Genomic DNA, 15721 nt, shown 5'->3' with positions numbered 1-15721 from the left:
ACACCAGCAAGTCCCTGGGGTGGGACACGGCCGCACTCCCACCTCCCCAGGAAGCTCCACGGGGACCAGGCGAGTGCAGACCGGGACCCCCTGTACAGATACGAGGACACCAGACGGGGAAGCGCTCTCAGAGGAAAACCCTCAGGGACGGGGACGGGAAGGGACGGCCATACCGCTACCTCAGCCACTCCGTCATCGGTAGGGCAGCGAGGCGGCACAGGCAGAAGCCCGGCCGAGAAGTGCGAACAAGGCCGAGCGTGAAATCCCCCCCCTCACCAAGCAAGCAACCCGCTCACCTCAGCCACGCCGGAGCAAGAGGGCGGAAGGCCCCGCGCACCCGGCTTTATGGGGCCGCCGGGACCCGCCCCTGGCCCGCCCTCACGGAGGCGGGAAGGCGGGAAGGGGGAGCCGCCGCCATGTCGGGAGGTGTTGCCCGCGCCCCTTGCTTTCACGGCCATTGCTCTTCCTCCACAAGTCGCCTCGGCTTTGCTGTGGGCCCTGCTTGCTGCCCGGCTAGGCGCTGGGGAAGCGATCGCTTGCTTCCCGCTCTGGGCTGCTTGGAGACCGAGGATGGAGGTGGCATGAGGTGTGAGGGGGCCTGGCCGCCATTTCGCGGTGCAGCCAGCCCTGGCTTTTCAGTGACTTGCCCGTAGGTATGTGCAAGCGGAGAGGCAACATCCAGCTTGTGGGCAGCTCTGAATCCAGAACAGGAGCTCCCAAACTGTTAAATCCAAGTACTGTGCTTACATCACCTCAGGCTCCTTGCCCTCTCTGTCAGGTTCCTGCTGAGCAGTGGCACTGAGAGGATGTGTACCACAGCGTGGGGAGCGTGTGGCATAGTTTGCTTTTAGGTGGCTGTAGGTAGACAAGTTACTTTCTGTTAAATATTTTGTTTCTGAATAATGTATAGAAAGGAGAAAAAAAGAAAAAGGATGTGTGAATGAGAGCCGCCTGGCTTTGTAGCCCAGGCACTGCTGTGTACATTGATCTTAAAGCTGTAAGTTCACCTTGGTAATGAGCTGTGAATCCAGTCACCTATATCTAGTGGGGATGTGCTACATGGCATCCCTGAATACGCGTTAAAAGTATTTTTTACTTTTGCAGAGTGTGTCTATTTGTGGTCAGAAGGTTCACCCAAGCAGCGTTTTGTCCCCCAACAATGGTCACTGTATAGCAGGGGATCACTGATCACACCAGAGTGTAATCACACCAGATCACTTCAAAACAGCCACCACCTGCCTCACAGCACCTCCTGGGAAAGAAGGGAACTTCTGTTGCTAAAATGAGAGCAACTAAAGAGAGGAGGTTGAAATGGAGTCAAAAGTTTGAGACAGAGGGACAGGCAGGGGAAGGCACAAAGCCATATGCTTTTTACATCTGCAGGGTGATCTTTTGAGCTAAATATGAGAGTTGAAGAATCAATTCTGCAATACTGAGCTCTTGGCAAGACTAGCTCTAAATCATGCTTCAAAACTTTTTTTTTTTTTTTCCTCTGTTTGTAAAATACACATTGGTTATGACAAGATACCAGGCAGAACTGTCCAGTCACACACTCTTATTTAGTGTTTATCCTGTGTGACTTTTCATATTATTGCTTAAGCAAAGTAGTTGTTAATATGATATCAAACTTCTAATAACTAAAAAGGGATTCTGTGGCAAGGGAACCAGATCAAACGTATTGCATGATAAATACATCCTCTGGGATCAGTGGAAGGGGTAGTTTAAGGATGGTGCTTGAAATGTGATGAAAACAAGAAAAGATGTGGTAAATTGGTCAGCTAATTTGCAAGCACATCCAAGACTGCAATTCTGCTTCAAAAAGGCACATGAGATATTTTAAACACTCTGAAACAAGTAAGCCTGTCTTGTTTTATTAATCTTGTCTAGTAGTATCTACAGGCATCCATACTGTGTATGTACACATGTAGGTATTCTATAACACATTTGGCATAACAATGCATAATTCAACTGCCACAAAAATGCTCTTTCCAAATGAAATGTGTTCATAGACAACTAATTCTAGAAAGCAGCTTATCAAACAGGACTTGCGGAATAAATTTCAATCCCATTAATCCAAGTTCCAGAACACCAGGAGATGAAAAGACAATCATGGGATGGATATTTTAAGAAGATTACCGGGAAAAATAATCTTGTTATAGTGCAAGCTCACATCACGTGTACAATTCAAAAGGAACTGTAAATGTGATTTGTGTTCCCTAGCTTGGCAGGGAAGGAAAAGTGGGAAGGTCTGGGCTGTTAAGCAGCTGAAGTCAAGCTTAGTGTCCAATTTATTTGATGTCTGTTTTTTATACTCTTTGGCAGAAAAATGTCAAAAAACTCATTAGCTAGATGAATTCTTTAACTCAGGGCTCTTTGTATCTAAGACTCATGAAACACAGTAAAGTTCCTCAACTGGTAGCAAAAAAAATATCGTAATATAAATCACAATTCTCCTTGTGTTTTACCTGCAGAGGGATCGCTTCCATAGCCCATTGCTGGCCAGAGCAGCCAGCCTGTGGAAGCTTTGCTTCACAGACTTCAGCCAACAAGACACATTTCCCAAAGGACATCACACACTGCTGTCACACAAGGTGCTTGTTCATTGCATCCAAAGGCAACAGTTGTGCTGCGCTAGGCCTCCGTAGTCTTGTGTTCTGTTTGCCTTTCGATTATTTCAGCTCCACCAGTAAGACTCATGCAGGAGCAATTGCATTGTCAAACCTTACTAGGAGTGGCCAAAACTAAAGTGATGGTTAAAAGGCAGTTAGTCGCATGGTTTTTTTTTGTTTGTTTTTTTTCCTTTATTTATTTTTAAACAGTACTCAGCTTCTGAAGAATGCTTTTATATTATATGGCAGCCTTCACAGGCATGTCTTTGACTTCTACATGGGAACACTGAGTAATGGCTTGCACACAGTCATTGTTTTCTTTAGTGTCCAGAGGAGAGGAAACTTGATGAAAGAAAAAATGCTTCTGAATTGCTAAAAAAGACTTCATTAATCTCATGGAATTATTTAAATATTTCACATATGTTCTGCTTGTTAAATCTGAACTGGATATGAAAAAATATAAATTTTAATTGGGATGCAACATCTGACTTCCCAGCCTAATAACCTATACTAAAACCCTGGCATCATATGCCTTTGATAGTCACAAAATTTCTAACAGATTATAATTTTCCAGCATGAAATTTTGTGGTAGAAAAAAAAAAAAAGCATCAAGAATTTAATGAAAACCCCATTGGGTCAGCAACTTCCCTGTTCAGCACTGTGATAATCAAAATATAACAGTCAGCATACTGACAGGGTATTGAAAAAAATCTGAGCATCTGCCAAATCACACACACTAGCCTTTTGGAAATACGAAAAAATCCAAACACACAAAATTCACAGAATCTATAAAGGGGCAGTATGAAAGAAACCACCATAGTTTTGATTGCAGAGCCATACATTTTCTAGCCTGTAGCTAAAACTAGAAATAAATGAACACCATGAGTAGCCCAACTGAATTTCAGCAAGAGACCCAACAAGGAGACATACTGAGATTTGCCAGTTTAATAGAAATCTTTTGCATATATATATTTTTTTTCTTCCTATAGACTGTCAACAGTTTACTTCCCAAAATGATAGAAATGGATTGCAACCCCAATCTGACAGTAGCAGGAACTTCAGACCTGTTTGCGGTAGCAGATTAAAAGGTCAGTAGCTATTGATCACCAGGGGTACAAAACACTTATATGGAGAAATGCCAACCTTGATTTTCTGATGACCACAAATCTTCCCAAAGATGCTGTGGTATTTTAGGGTATAACTGTTGCAGCAAGTCTTGGAGTAAGCTGGGGCACTCCACCTTGCAAGACTGGGTCTGACACTGATTTAATTCATTTGTTCAGGTTTAGCCTTAAAATTGATTGAAACATTTTAATTTTTCCAAGCTCAGAGAAACCATTTAAAGAGTAGAAACAGTAAACGCCTGTTAGATGAGCAGCTGCCTTGTTAACAGCTTTGCACTGAGGACATAGCAATTTCTAATGATACTAGTAATATTTTTGGCTAAAGGATTTTTTTTTATTTTATTTTATTTTTTTTTTTTAGGAAGAATGTAGCTTTGATGGCTTACAGATTACTCTCTTTTATTATTAGCAAATTAATTTTACATAGGCATTGATGAGACTGCTCTGTCAAAGAGATGGAGCAAAAAGACAAAGGCAATTATGGACCAATATGGTGTTAACTTGAAAGTGACTTCAGAGAAGGGTGTGAACACTTTTATCTTGCAAAAATTGAACTGAGTGTCGCTGGTCCATTTACATGGGACAAGTTTTTCAAGTGCAATGTTGAAAGAGTGTACAGGAACACATTACAAGACTTTTCAACTTACACAGTACAAGAGAAAGCACAACACAGTTATTGCTAATAATGCTTAGAAGAGGCAATTATTTAAATGTATTTAGCTTTTGTGAAGTTGTAGCAGTACATTTCCAAATTTTTATCCACTTCAATAATTAAAATAACTTTGTGACTCAACATTTTAATACATAAGCTCTTCAGTATCTACTTAGAAAGCTTTAAAAAGACTAGACAAACATTTTATGCAAATACAGTGTGTAAGATTGTTTCACTGAATCCCCTTTACCAAAAACTGTTTTTTTTTCCATGATGCCTTTATTTCCCAATTGTTTTTTTTTTTTTTTTTTTTTTTTTTTGGTAAGAGCTAAATAGTCTTTTCTTCATTAAAACCAAGCTGTTGTGTGAAAGCAACGAGTGCTAATTAGCAGTATATCCTTACCATGATGTACTTTGTTGCAATTTTAAGTACAGCAACTTGGGAGATTGCACCCATGATAAAACGTGGAGTATGAGCTGGTTTCTGTAGAGATGCTCAGTTGTACCCAAATGGCTTTCGCATTTGGACTTGGACATTAAGAATACCAGAGGTTTTGTCCCTTTAATATAGGGCTAGGATTGCCTCTTTAAGGAGCATTTGATCTACCTTCTCTTAAAAAAAAATAGAAGGAAGAAAAAGAGCATTTAAACATTGAAGACTATTTTCTGGTTAGAAACAGCTTAGAATGAAAGAATGGTAGTTTAGAACGGTACTATTGGAAGCATACTCTGTCAAGGATATTTTTTGTCATTAACATTGGATATTCAAAAATGTAAACACCTTACAGCAGGTTGCTAAAACATTGAAATTCAAAATGGGAGAAGGAATACTCTTTAAAAGCACTATATTTTTTTCATTTCTAGTTGAATACAATTTATTACATTAGAATACTGCTAGTGATACACAAAATCATTTGTCTGAGAATAAAATAAACTCTTGGATAAGTATTCACCATCTGTATGATTTTATTCAGTTCTAATCCAGAAATTAAATTAATATCCTAGAGATTTTAATTTGCTTTAACAACTTATTTTCCCCAGCGTCCTTCCATGGGATGTTCAGGTTCTTGCTCAGAAGGTCCTGGGTATTAAAAAAGTATATGAATTATGAATCCAATCAGCAGATAAAGGGTAGCAAAACAGCATGTCACAACCACAGAGATGAAGATTGGTAACTACCTCTGGAGCAGTATTTCTTCACCTGAACTTAAACAGAGGAATCATCTATATAAAACTACTTAAATATAGAAGCCCTTAAGGAAGCTATTACATTGATTCACGCTTGTTCTGTTGGTTTTTATCTGCAGACAAACCAAACAATTACGTGGTCGCTTCACAAAACAAGATTATGTGAAGTGATAAATACGCATCATATCCCTTCCTGCAGTTAGGCACTTCTGGAAACTCGACCATTTGTCTTTATACATTAAATCAGAATAAAAATCCTATTTTAAACTTTGGCCAGTAGGTTAGAACACTATTTTGATTTATCCTCAGGTAGTAGAATAATTGTAGTAGAATTCTACATACAGCTACATTTAACCCTGATGTATGTTACTAAAATTAATGTTCTCAGTTCTCTGGCCAAACAGCAACCTTGCTAACTGCAGATTCCCCAGCTGAGTCCTTTCAGATAGGATTTGATAGGATTTATCTCATGGAAATACCAGCTGTCTAATCAAAAAAAAAAAAAAAAAAAAAAGTATTTGACACAAGGTGAGCCAGTATAACAGCTTCAGCAATAGCATTGTCATTACAATTACAACTGACTGCAAAACAAAATTCCATTTTAAATGCAATTCAAGGTATGGGAATGTATGTTAATATCATGGAACAAACATGTATCACAGTGAATCCGGGCTGCTGCTCATTCTGTAGGCACATTTTAGCTATCCTACAGGTCAGCATTCCCCAAAATAAATTTTGCACAGATCCTTCTTTTAAGATCCATCATTCTTAGTTCCAGGATGGAGATCATGAAAAATCATGTTTGGGAAGTCAGGATTTCCTACTAACAAATATTTTGCTTAAAGTATTCACTGACCAATTTTCATTATTCCCATTTAAGTGTTGCAGTTTTTCATCTCAAGCATAACAAACTGACCCATTCAAGAAAGCAGATAAAACTCTGAAATCCTTGGATAAACATTGACTACCCAACTACCTTTCTTCTTACACATCATCTTTAGCGTGCAACCTGTTACTTAAAATAGAAAACTTATGTAGCAGTTGTTAAGCTTGGTAACACAGCATTGGAAAAGGTTTCATTTGTTAAGTTTCATATGCAGCACACATCTACAAAGCCACCTTGGGTTCTTATACAGGGCATTGAAATGGGACATTTGACTGCACCCCTTCAAAAAAAAAGTGGCACAGTATCACTCTTTTGTCAAGAGCCATTAATAAGTGCACCTGTATGTATACTTGTAATAATAAGAAAAGGCTTTAAAGAAAGCAATGCAAAAGCTGCTAGAATTTAAACACTGGCTTAAGGCTTTGAAATTTTAGAAAGCAGTCATGAATGCTTTCCTTCCTATACCAGAGAATAACAACCTAATGGCCGGAGTCCATCAAAGTGAGGGAGTACAGGCAGATAGGACATTTTCTTTGGTGAAGGAAAATATACTGCCTACACTCTCTTTGCTGATTTTATTTACAAGCTGAACTACTGGAAAATTAACGAAAATATTTCCAGGATCTGTTTTCCAAAGTTCTGAGCTGCTACTTTGGAGGTTGGTATGCTCTGCATGTTTTTGGAAGTAGGATGGATAGGCATTAAAAAAAGTTGAAATGAACTAGACTGAAATGGACTGAAATTCAGTGGCTTATTCTGCCACATGACATCTCCTATCATCCAGTAGTCTGTCTCCTCAGGAATCACCCTCAATTACAAAAGTTATTAAAGCAGTAGTGGAAACCCCTCAGGATCAAACCTTCTTCCTCTGCATTTGGAAGCAGAGGCTTAGGGGCAGCTCTCTATTTGCAGAATACTGGCTATAGGATTTAAGAGTCTGAAATGATGTGGTAAATTCTGAAAAGAAATGAGGTCACTATCTCAATCATTAGTGTAACAGTTACAAGACTGATGTATTATACTAAATACTTTGTCGTCCTTGTTCCCATTTAAGCATGGTAATTTTAAAGGGATATTCTCTGTAGCTGAACTAAACAGTATTATGAGTGCAAAATTTCATGATTTTACTAAATATACAGTAGATTCTGGAGCACTCAGATTAGTAGTGTCATGTTGCCAAATGTTTTTGGAGAAACATAGGGGGAAATGCATTCATTTACTCAAGTTTGTGGCAACTTAAGCAGAATCAAATAAGAAAACAGGAAATCCCCTTAAGGGACCAAGGGAAAACAACCCTAACCAATGAAAATCTGATTATAAAGTCATTTTAGAACAAACCTTATACTTTTTGTTTTTATAACGGGATCATTTCTGAACAGTAAGACTGCAAGCGTGTACATAGAAGCGAAGCTAATGTACACAGTCAGAAGCTCCAAGCTCATTCTGTTGCAGTCAAAAGGTTTCTTAAAGATTCCAAAGTGAAAGTAAAAAGTTCAAAGAAATAACCCAAAAAGGTGAGGTGTCTTGCAGACAGCACTTTGCTAGTACTCAGAAATGTAAGCTTTATACCAGTACTAGCCTGCTAGATTACTGCAGTCAGGGTTTCTCACATTTGCCTCAGTTTTCTCTTACTCCTCTTCTTTGTGGAACACTCTAGTATCAGTTGAACTAAAGCATAATACAAAGCCTTTAGGTGATTACATACATTAGTATGTAATCATTCTTCCAAGCACAGAGGAGCCAATAGAAAAAAAAAAAAAAAAAAAAAAAAAGATTGTAGTGCTCTAGAGAAAACACACTTATCTAGAACTCACTTTGGGTTACCTAGAATCCACAAAGAGACCTGAAGTTTTCCATCATGTGTCTCTTATCTCAAGGTCTCTGACAAAAGAACCTTCTCTTACATAGCACCTCAAAGATGAAAGATGCATTTAAGAGCATTGAAACAGAAGCATCTATTGCAAAGTACCTTAACGTTCGCATGAAACAGCATTATCAGCAAATTAATGCTGCAAAAAAAGCTAGAAGTCCCATCCAAAGGGAAAACTCAAAGTTGCAGCAGCTAAACATAGGCAGACCATTTACACTACTACCAATGTGATAGCTGTTTTCCAACATTAATTGTTTGGTAAGTAGTTTCTAGGTTGTAAGAATTTGCAATACAAAGCCTCAGCCTAACAAGTTTGTTTTAATTTTTAAATGTACAGCATTTTAGTTCTACAAATGTAAAAAAAACTTTACAATGTTTTTTGCACTTAAAATGAGCAAAACCAACTTGATTCAATAAAATTTGGTATGCAGTAAGTGTGGCCCGATTGCTTTCGGTAATGCAAATAAAATGGCCAAGACATTTAGCTTTGAGACATAGCATGTGCAGTAACAGCTTTTTACGACAAGGGTTACCACACACACTGCAAATAAGTGTTTAGGAAGTGTTGCTACAGATTACCAGTTAAGTACACACTGAATGTAGTTCACATCCAAATGACACACTGCCATGGGTCAGTCTACGGTGCCAGTTTTTGTTGCTAGAAGGAAAGTTTTGTTTCATTTTTAAAGTACTACCTCCCAGAAATTACTAGGTGCAAGGCAAGGTTATGACTCAAGTTACAAGCAAACAAGGAAACTTAAAAGTAGAGACTTAAACTTTGAAATCATTCCAACCTGTTGTGCCAGGTTTCTTTTCATGATCATAACATTAGTTTAAGCTCCCATTAATACAGTTGCACTAACACACTGTGGCACAAATAACAAAATGTACCCACGTTACTTTTGAATTTCCTTGACCTTGCCAATTTTTCACATTCTCCACATTACTAAATAGTAGTTATTTATATGTAGTTGATAACCATTGTACAGTTACTCCATAGCTTTACAATACCGCCCGTACTATATCACAAGCATTACAAATCCTATAAAAAAGCAGCCCCTGTAGTGGCATACAAGAATAAATTAACCAAAAAAATTTAGTATTACCATTTATTGGTGACAAACACTACGTTTTACTTACATTCCATGGGGAGAAAAAATTCCAGCGTAAACAATGAACTGAAGCAGTACTTAACTTGCAAGGCTATCGTGCTTTACCTGGACCATATGCAAAAACTTTATTGCGCACAGTTCAGTGCGCAATAACACAACATCAAAAGCAACACAGTTTATATATAAACATAGGTAATTTTTTTCAGCCCTACATGGAGATGTAATTAAACAGTATAAAGCACTCAAGGAAAATCAATCTGCGGTTTTATATGCACTACATTGAGATCATATCCTGTAATGTAGTGAGCTGTGTGCCATCTATACACACAATCTTTAAAACATAGATCAGAGATCATTTAAAGTCATGTTGCATTCAAGTTCCCATACCCCCACTCAAGAAAACTAGAAATTAACCAAAAAATGATCAAAGTTTAAAATTCCTAAAGTGTTTTTAATTCATTCAACCGTTGGATAATTAAGCTAGGTTTGCGAAAACATTGGACTTTTAAAAAATGGTGGGCACACAATTTGTTTCCAGTGAAACTTGCTATTTCAATAAAAACAAAATAACCACATACATGGATATGATCTTCCCAAGTTAGTTCACAGATAACATGTCAGTCTCAGAAGACAAAGTTTCTAAACTGTGCTATTGTTCTAGATACAATTAAGAAACTTTTAAATGAAAAATTTATAGTGTCATTTCAATCAAAACAACATAATGAAACTAAAAATTTATCACTGTTTGAAGAAAAAGCAACGGTTATGATTTAGACACTACAGTAGGTTGTAAAGACTGTAGCACTCTAAAACAGTTAGGTTACATTAATAGGAAGCATTTGATTTTCTCTGGTGCTTTCAGGTTTGGGTCCAGTCAAAAGCCTTTTTAGGCAGTGCTGTCCAGTGTTTGTCCCAAAGTGTTTGAGTTAGCCGGTTTGAGAAGAGGGTCACTTTCCATTTCTTGTTTCACACATCTACAAATGAGGAAACACCTGTTACATGTGGGATAAAACACCACTTCCACAAACAAGACACTTCTAAATCTATTACAAAGGATTTGCTCTTCAGATGTCAGTCTGTTTACATGTAACTGACCTCTATTTTTAATCAATTAGCAGTTTGCTAATTCCACCATTTTGGTTATCTAAATGATGGAACAATTTATTTTTTTTTCTGGTTGAAAATAATAATTTGCAACCCCCCACATTTCCTCTGAGAGCAAGCTGTGAAACCTATAGATTATTTACAGTTTACATGCAGGAGATTTCTAGAGGCTACTGTAACACTCAAACACACTGAAAAAAGTCATGTTATTTATAAATACATGTAACTAGTTTAAGCAGAGGAATCAAAGTCAGAATTCCTCTGTGTCACAGCCATTACATTTTATCTACTTGCTCTTGCATTAAGTTTAGTAACTTGCATTTGACACATGAAAATTATAAGCTTGATCATAAAACCTACCCTCTCATCCTTCTGAGGAAGGTAACAGCCCTTGGCATTTTAACTTCTCTGGCAAAGAAAAAAACCCTCATATTTTATTTGTTTATAATACATCTTAGGGTTACAGCTTTCCATTAACGCAAGGGTAAGTCAATGGGTCACACTCACACAGACATTGGTCCATTTCCTGTTCTTGGCATCTCTGTGGTTTGTTGGTCCAACTCAGACAGCAACTTCAAAATGTTCAATGCAGCCTAAACGAAAGAAACAGCATTCGAACGTTCAATTTGAGTCCATTTCATTTATTAAGTGAAACCAAGAGTGGGACTCACTTGAAACAGAATAAGCATTCTAATTTTGGTAATATATGTTTTTTAAGATGTGTAATTATGGTGGAAAAAATTCAGTGGTGATCTTGCCAATAAACAGCAAAATGGTACTGTGACTAGGGGATTCCCATAGCATTTGTTTTAGCAATGGGGAAAAACTAATTAAGTGATACTATCATGGAGAAAGAAACTAAATTAGTAATGGCTCCAACTGTACAGAGCTTAGGTAAAGAACATTAAAATACACAGAACCAAAAAGTCCTTTGCAGAAAAAGAAAAAAAAAAGTCGAAAAAGGAAATGCAGATAGGGCACATGTAAATACTTAAAGAAAATATATTTTGTCAATGTGGCATTGCCAATGTAAAGGCCACCTCCTTTGAGAACTGAAGAGACTTTTCAGTTTTATTCAGATCAATTTCAGGTGTACGTCTTCAAAAATATCCCTGATTAGTTATTCAGCTTTCACTAATGCATGCGACATATCTGAACACAGGAAGCTTTCTCACATCAGCTGAATAACAATGTTTAAACTCCGCAGAGGCTGTCCTTTTCCTTTCATCTACCACACTGACTTGTGTGTATTCTTCCAGGAGCTCTTTACAGCAGGGTGTAGAGATAGGTATGAAAATATCAGAATTAAGTGATGAAGATCAAAGAATCAAAGAAATCTCAATCAAAACATAGCCATTATAAAATTACTGCAAAATTAGTAAAAATCAGTAAAAAACAGTTTTTAAGCATACGTATTACAAATTCTTTAGTGTGTGGTCAGTACTCTGGTCACCAGTGTTATAACTCTTTCCAAGTTATAGTAGTCTGTGTACTAGGAATGTGCTAGGAATATCTAACGCCTTTTATAGACAGAGCAGAAGACAAGGTCCCTGACAGTTTACAGACTAAAAGACTGATTCTTTCACAAAGCAATACTTCAGCTACTGTGAATAAAAAGATCTTATTTATAAGGGAGCTTAACAGATTTAGACATCTCCTATTTAATGGTTTATTGCATTTCTTCCCTTTTGGATTCCACTCCAGCAGAAAATCTGGTAATGTGAACCCAAGTATTGCAGTTCCCAATGAGATATCAACCCGTTCCATTAAAGAGAAAAAAAGTGATATGCTCTTGTGTTTCAGAAGTTCCTTTTTATACATTTTCTTTAATATGTGTTCCGACACATAATATCAAGATAAAACAAATACACTTTTTGTAGACGCAAAATCATGAGCATATATTAAGCGCGTTAAAGGTTATTTAGATTAGATTCTGATACTATTTCTTGGTTATTTCAGTAACCCGTGATACCTTTGACAAAACAGTCAGGGAATTGTACAGCATTTAATTGTTATCCAGCAGTAATATGAGATCTTGCTCTATCTGCTGCACCTCTTAGAGCTCACTGAAGACAGAAAGAAAGGATTTCAGCAATATTCGTCATACCATATCGTGGCAAGATTCTACATCCTTTCCAATTCCATGGCTGATCAGTGGTGGCTGAGAGGAACAGTTTATAAGAGATACAAACTCATTCTTGTTATTTTTTGGAAAGTCTTTATATTCAACCTAAAGGAAACAGAATGGTTTAGTTCTTTTCAGTTAACCAGGTACAGGAAATACATCATGATTGCTGAAGATTATTTCCCCATATACACAGCCAAACCCTACTTTTATTGATTCTCTGGCAGCCAGTAAGAAACATTTACTTCAAAGTTTGAATTCAGTTGTGATTGTTTTGAGTAATTACAAGAATTCTGCAAGCAGAATAACAGCTGCTATATAATAATGATTGTTGCTGACATCTTTATTCTGATCATAGCTACCTGCATTTATTTTTTTTCCTATTTTACTTCTAAATCCATGGAGTTCTTATAAAGAGTAATATTCATAATGTATCAATATAGAAAATTAAATGCAATTCTAATTAAAGGGACAAAACACAAGAAAAATGTACAGCTTACAGCAAATGTTAATGTATCAAGGATTTTTCAAAAAACGCATTTCAGATCAACCAAGTACACATTATGTTCCCACATCACGACAATTTGCAGAAAATACTACTTTCAATTTCATCCTTCAACGAGACCTAGAGATTAGCGCTGAATTAAGTCTGAACATGTAGTGCATAAATGCATATTTGAAAACCAAATAAAAGAGCTGTAAAATTCAGTACATTTTGTAGGTAAAATAAAATGTTTCCATGAACTTCAGCTTAACAAACAGCTTCAGAGTACATCAGTGCTAAAAGAAATTTAAACAAACAAGACATACTAGTTTGGATAGCTTTGGAAGAACTATTGCAGAACTAAACATTTACCTGGATTCCTTGAACGTTGGAAAGATAGTCCAGCTGCTCAGAGGGCCTAGTAAGTGGTCCATGGGGTACGTGGCCTGATGAGTTGTTATTTTTTAATATGGTCTCAGCAGTAGGAGAAGTACCACCATACAATAGCTCTCTAGCAATCATTGCTGTTACGGTAGCCTTGGCAGGATTTGGGGCTGCCCTATTGAATTCTTTGGTGTGGTGTCCTTGATTGGCTCCTACAGCTTGTGCGACCTCAGGGACCATGGGAAGAATTCCAGCGGGAAGCTGCTGATGACTGAGATAAGGCATCCTAAACTCGTCTTCTTTATTACCTGCAGAAAAGAGAGGTACCATCAATACAGAGCTTGCTTACTGAGCAAATGATTCAGTGCAACACCTGCTTCTGCCAAAAGGAGCACATTTACCTGCGGGAGCAATTTCTCCACCTAAGTCAAGCTTACAGACATCTCAGAGAGTTGCAACCACATTCTAGATGTATCTTTTGGTTTCAGAATCATTTATTTCACGATTTAAACTGTAGGAGCGAATAATGACACCACAGAATGGCTAGAGCCACGGTTAAATATTGTAAAGACAGTAACAATGTAGTCCACAAAGTTTATACCGTATATAATGAAAATGTAAACAGATAGGTAAGATTAAATGTGAACTTAGCACAGCATGAAGCAGCAAGAATCACTATTTGCAACAAATATCCAACCACCATCAACTGATAGCAATTTACTGACCTTACAGCCTAAGTTAGTTTTAAGAGGGATAGCAGCGGCTTTTTATGGGGAACTCACACACAGAACTGTGGCAAGAAGTTAGAGGTGTGCTCAGGAAAGACAGGAAAGACAATGCCACCAAAATAAATAGAGGGGTCAGTATTAGGGCTGAATAGATAAGTGAAGTTCAACAGGACTGAGCTGCCACAAGACTAAGAATGAAAGCTAAAACTGGTAGATGGAAGCAGCCAGGAATAACAGCAGTGATAGCAAAGTTTGAGTAAGGACTCAGGAATTTTACCTAAGATTTTATGAATGCATGAAAACATTACTAACATTCAAGTCAGTCAATCCCATTTCTTTATAACTTAAACAAAATTATACTTAAAGAAACACAGCATCTGAGACATACTTTCCATAACAGAATTATTTTGTCATTGACAAACTTTCTATAATGACTCCTTCCAAGTTTACATTAGAGAAATCAAACTCCACTGTGCTTGGTGGCCAGGATTTTTTATTTGTTTCTTTCCAGCCAGTTATCTGTAGATCCAGTCACTGTAACAATCAACTGTCTGAAATAAATGCAGGCACAGTTCCCTGATTTCAGTCATTACAGGACAAGCACAGATGAAGAGGCTGTTCTGTACTAAGAGGCCATTCCTTCCCTCTAACTCTACTTTAGGAAGACCAACTTCAATCAGCAGTGACACCCTTTCCCATTTTCATCCCAGGAACAGTCTTCAACACAGTGGAGTTATTCCCTCAACACCTGTAAGGTGATGCAACCAAATTTAACAGAGCTAACTACCAAATTCAGCAACATCCTCCTCCCATTGCTGCTCTTCTTCAGACAGGGAGTAGCATTTCTGCTACTTCCAAGCCACAACCATTCTTCCAAACCTGGAAGGCTGTTCCCAGGTGGCAGAAACACCAACCCTTTTCCATGGAATCTGCTTCCATCCTCATTTAGACCCTACACCAGAGAAACTTTCTCTTGAGTCAAAGAGGCTGATCTCTCCTCCTTCCCTTACCTTTTCCTCTCACAGAAATTGCCTCAACTTCATTTCTGCTTTTAACAGGAGAAGCCCCTTCCCTGGACAAGAGCAATGCCTGGTCCTGAACATTTATTCTTGCACTAGAAAGCCCCAGACATCGATTAAAGCTTGCCCCAAGACTCCCCTGCTCATGGTGAGAGAAGCCCAGACACCACAGGTAGGAGCAGCTGCACTGCCACCAACTGCTTGACTGCCACATTAGTGCACACATGCTGCTTTTGGATCAGCCAAAAGCTGAGCTGGAGGCCAAGCAAGCCAAATACCGTACAGCTCAGAAGAAATAAGCACTTTGGAATTTCGGCTAAACCCTGGCATGGTATAGATTTAGTTTGCAGGCCAGCAGTTGCACACCTCTGCTCATTATAGCATGTTAAATGACACTACTGAAGGGACTGAGAAACGTGTCTTACATACGTACATG

General features: G+C 38.0%; 1 protein-coding gene across 8 annotated transcripts in view; it reads right to left on the bottom strand.

Moving 5' to 3' along the window:
* Positions 1 to 4422: 4422 nt before the first annotated feature.
* The window catches only part of STAU1 (staufen double-stranded RNA binding protein 1), a 40682-nt gene continuing 29383 nt past the window's right edge, over positions 4423 to 15721 (bottom strand). For 5 of the 8 annotated variants that reach the window (XM_035343707.1, XM_035343705.1, XM_035343711.1 and 2 more), the window contains 5 exons: positions 13527 to 13846; positions 12653 to 12775; positions 11053 to 11138; positions 10906 to 10953; positions 4423 to 10415 (listed from right to left, as the gene is read on the bottom strand). In XM_035343707.1, the coding sequence (XP_035199598.1) occupies positions 10328 to 10415; positions 10906 to 10953; positions 11053 to 11138; positions 12653 to 12775; positions 13527 to 13846 (665 nt within the window). In that variant the 3' untranslated portion in view covers positions 4423 to 10327. The remainder of the gene's footprint in view (positions 10416 to 10905; positions 10954 to 11052; positions 11139 to 12652; positions 12776 to 13526; positions 13847 to 15721) is intronic. The other 3 variants (XM_035343709.1, XM_035343710.1, XM_035343712.1) reach the window with 2 other exon arrangements.

The sequence above is a fragment of the Oxyura jamaicensis genome, chromosome 20 (genome assembly GCF_011077185.1).
Source record: "Oxyura jamaicensis isolate SHBP4307 breed ruddy duck chromosome 20, BPBGC_Ojam_1.0, whole genome shotgun sequence".
NCBI lineage: Eukaryota > Metazoa > Chordata > Aves > Anseriformes > Anatidae > Oxyura > Oxyura jamaicensis.
Note: the sequence above shows the minus strand (reverse complement) of the source record. Positions and strands in the feature narration are given on the sequence as shown.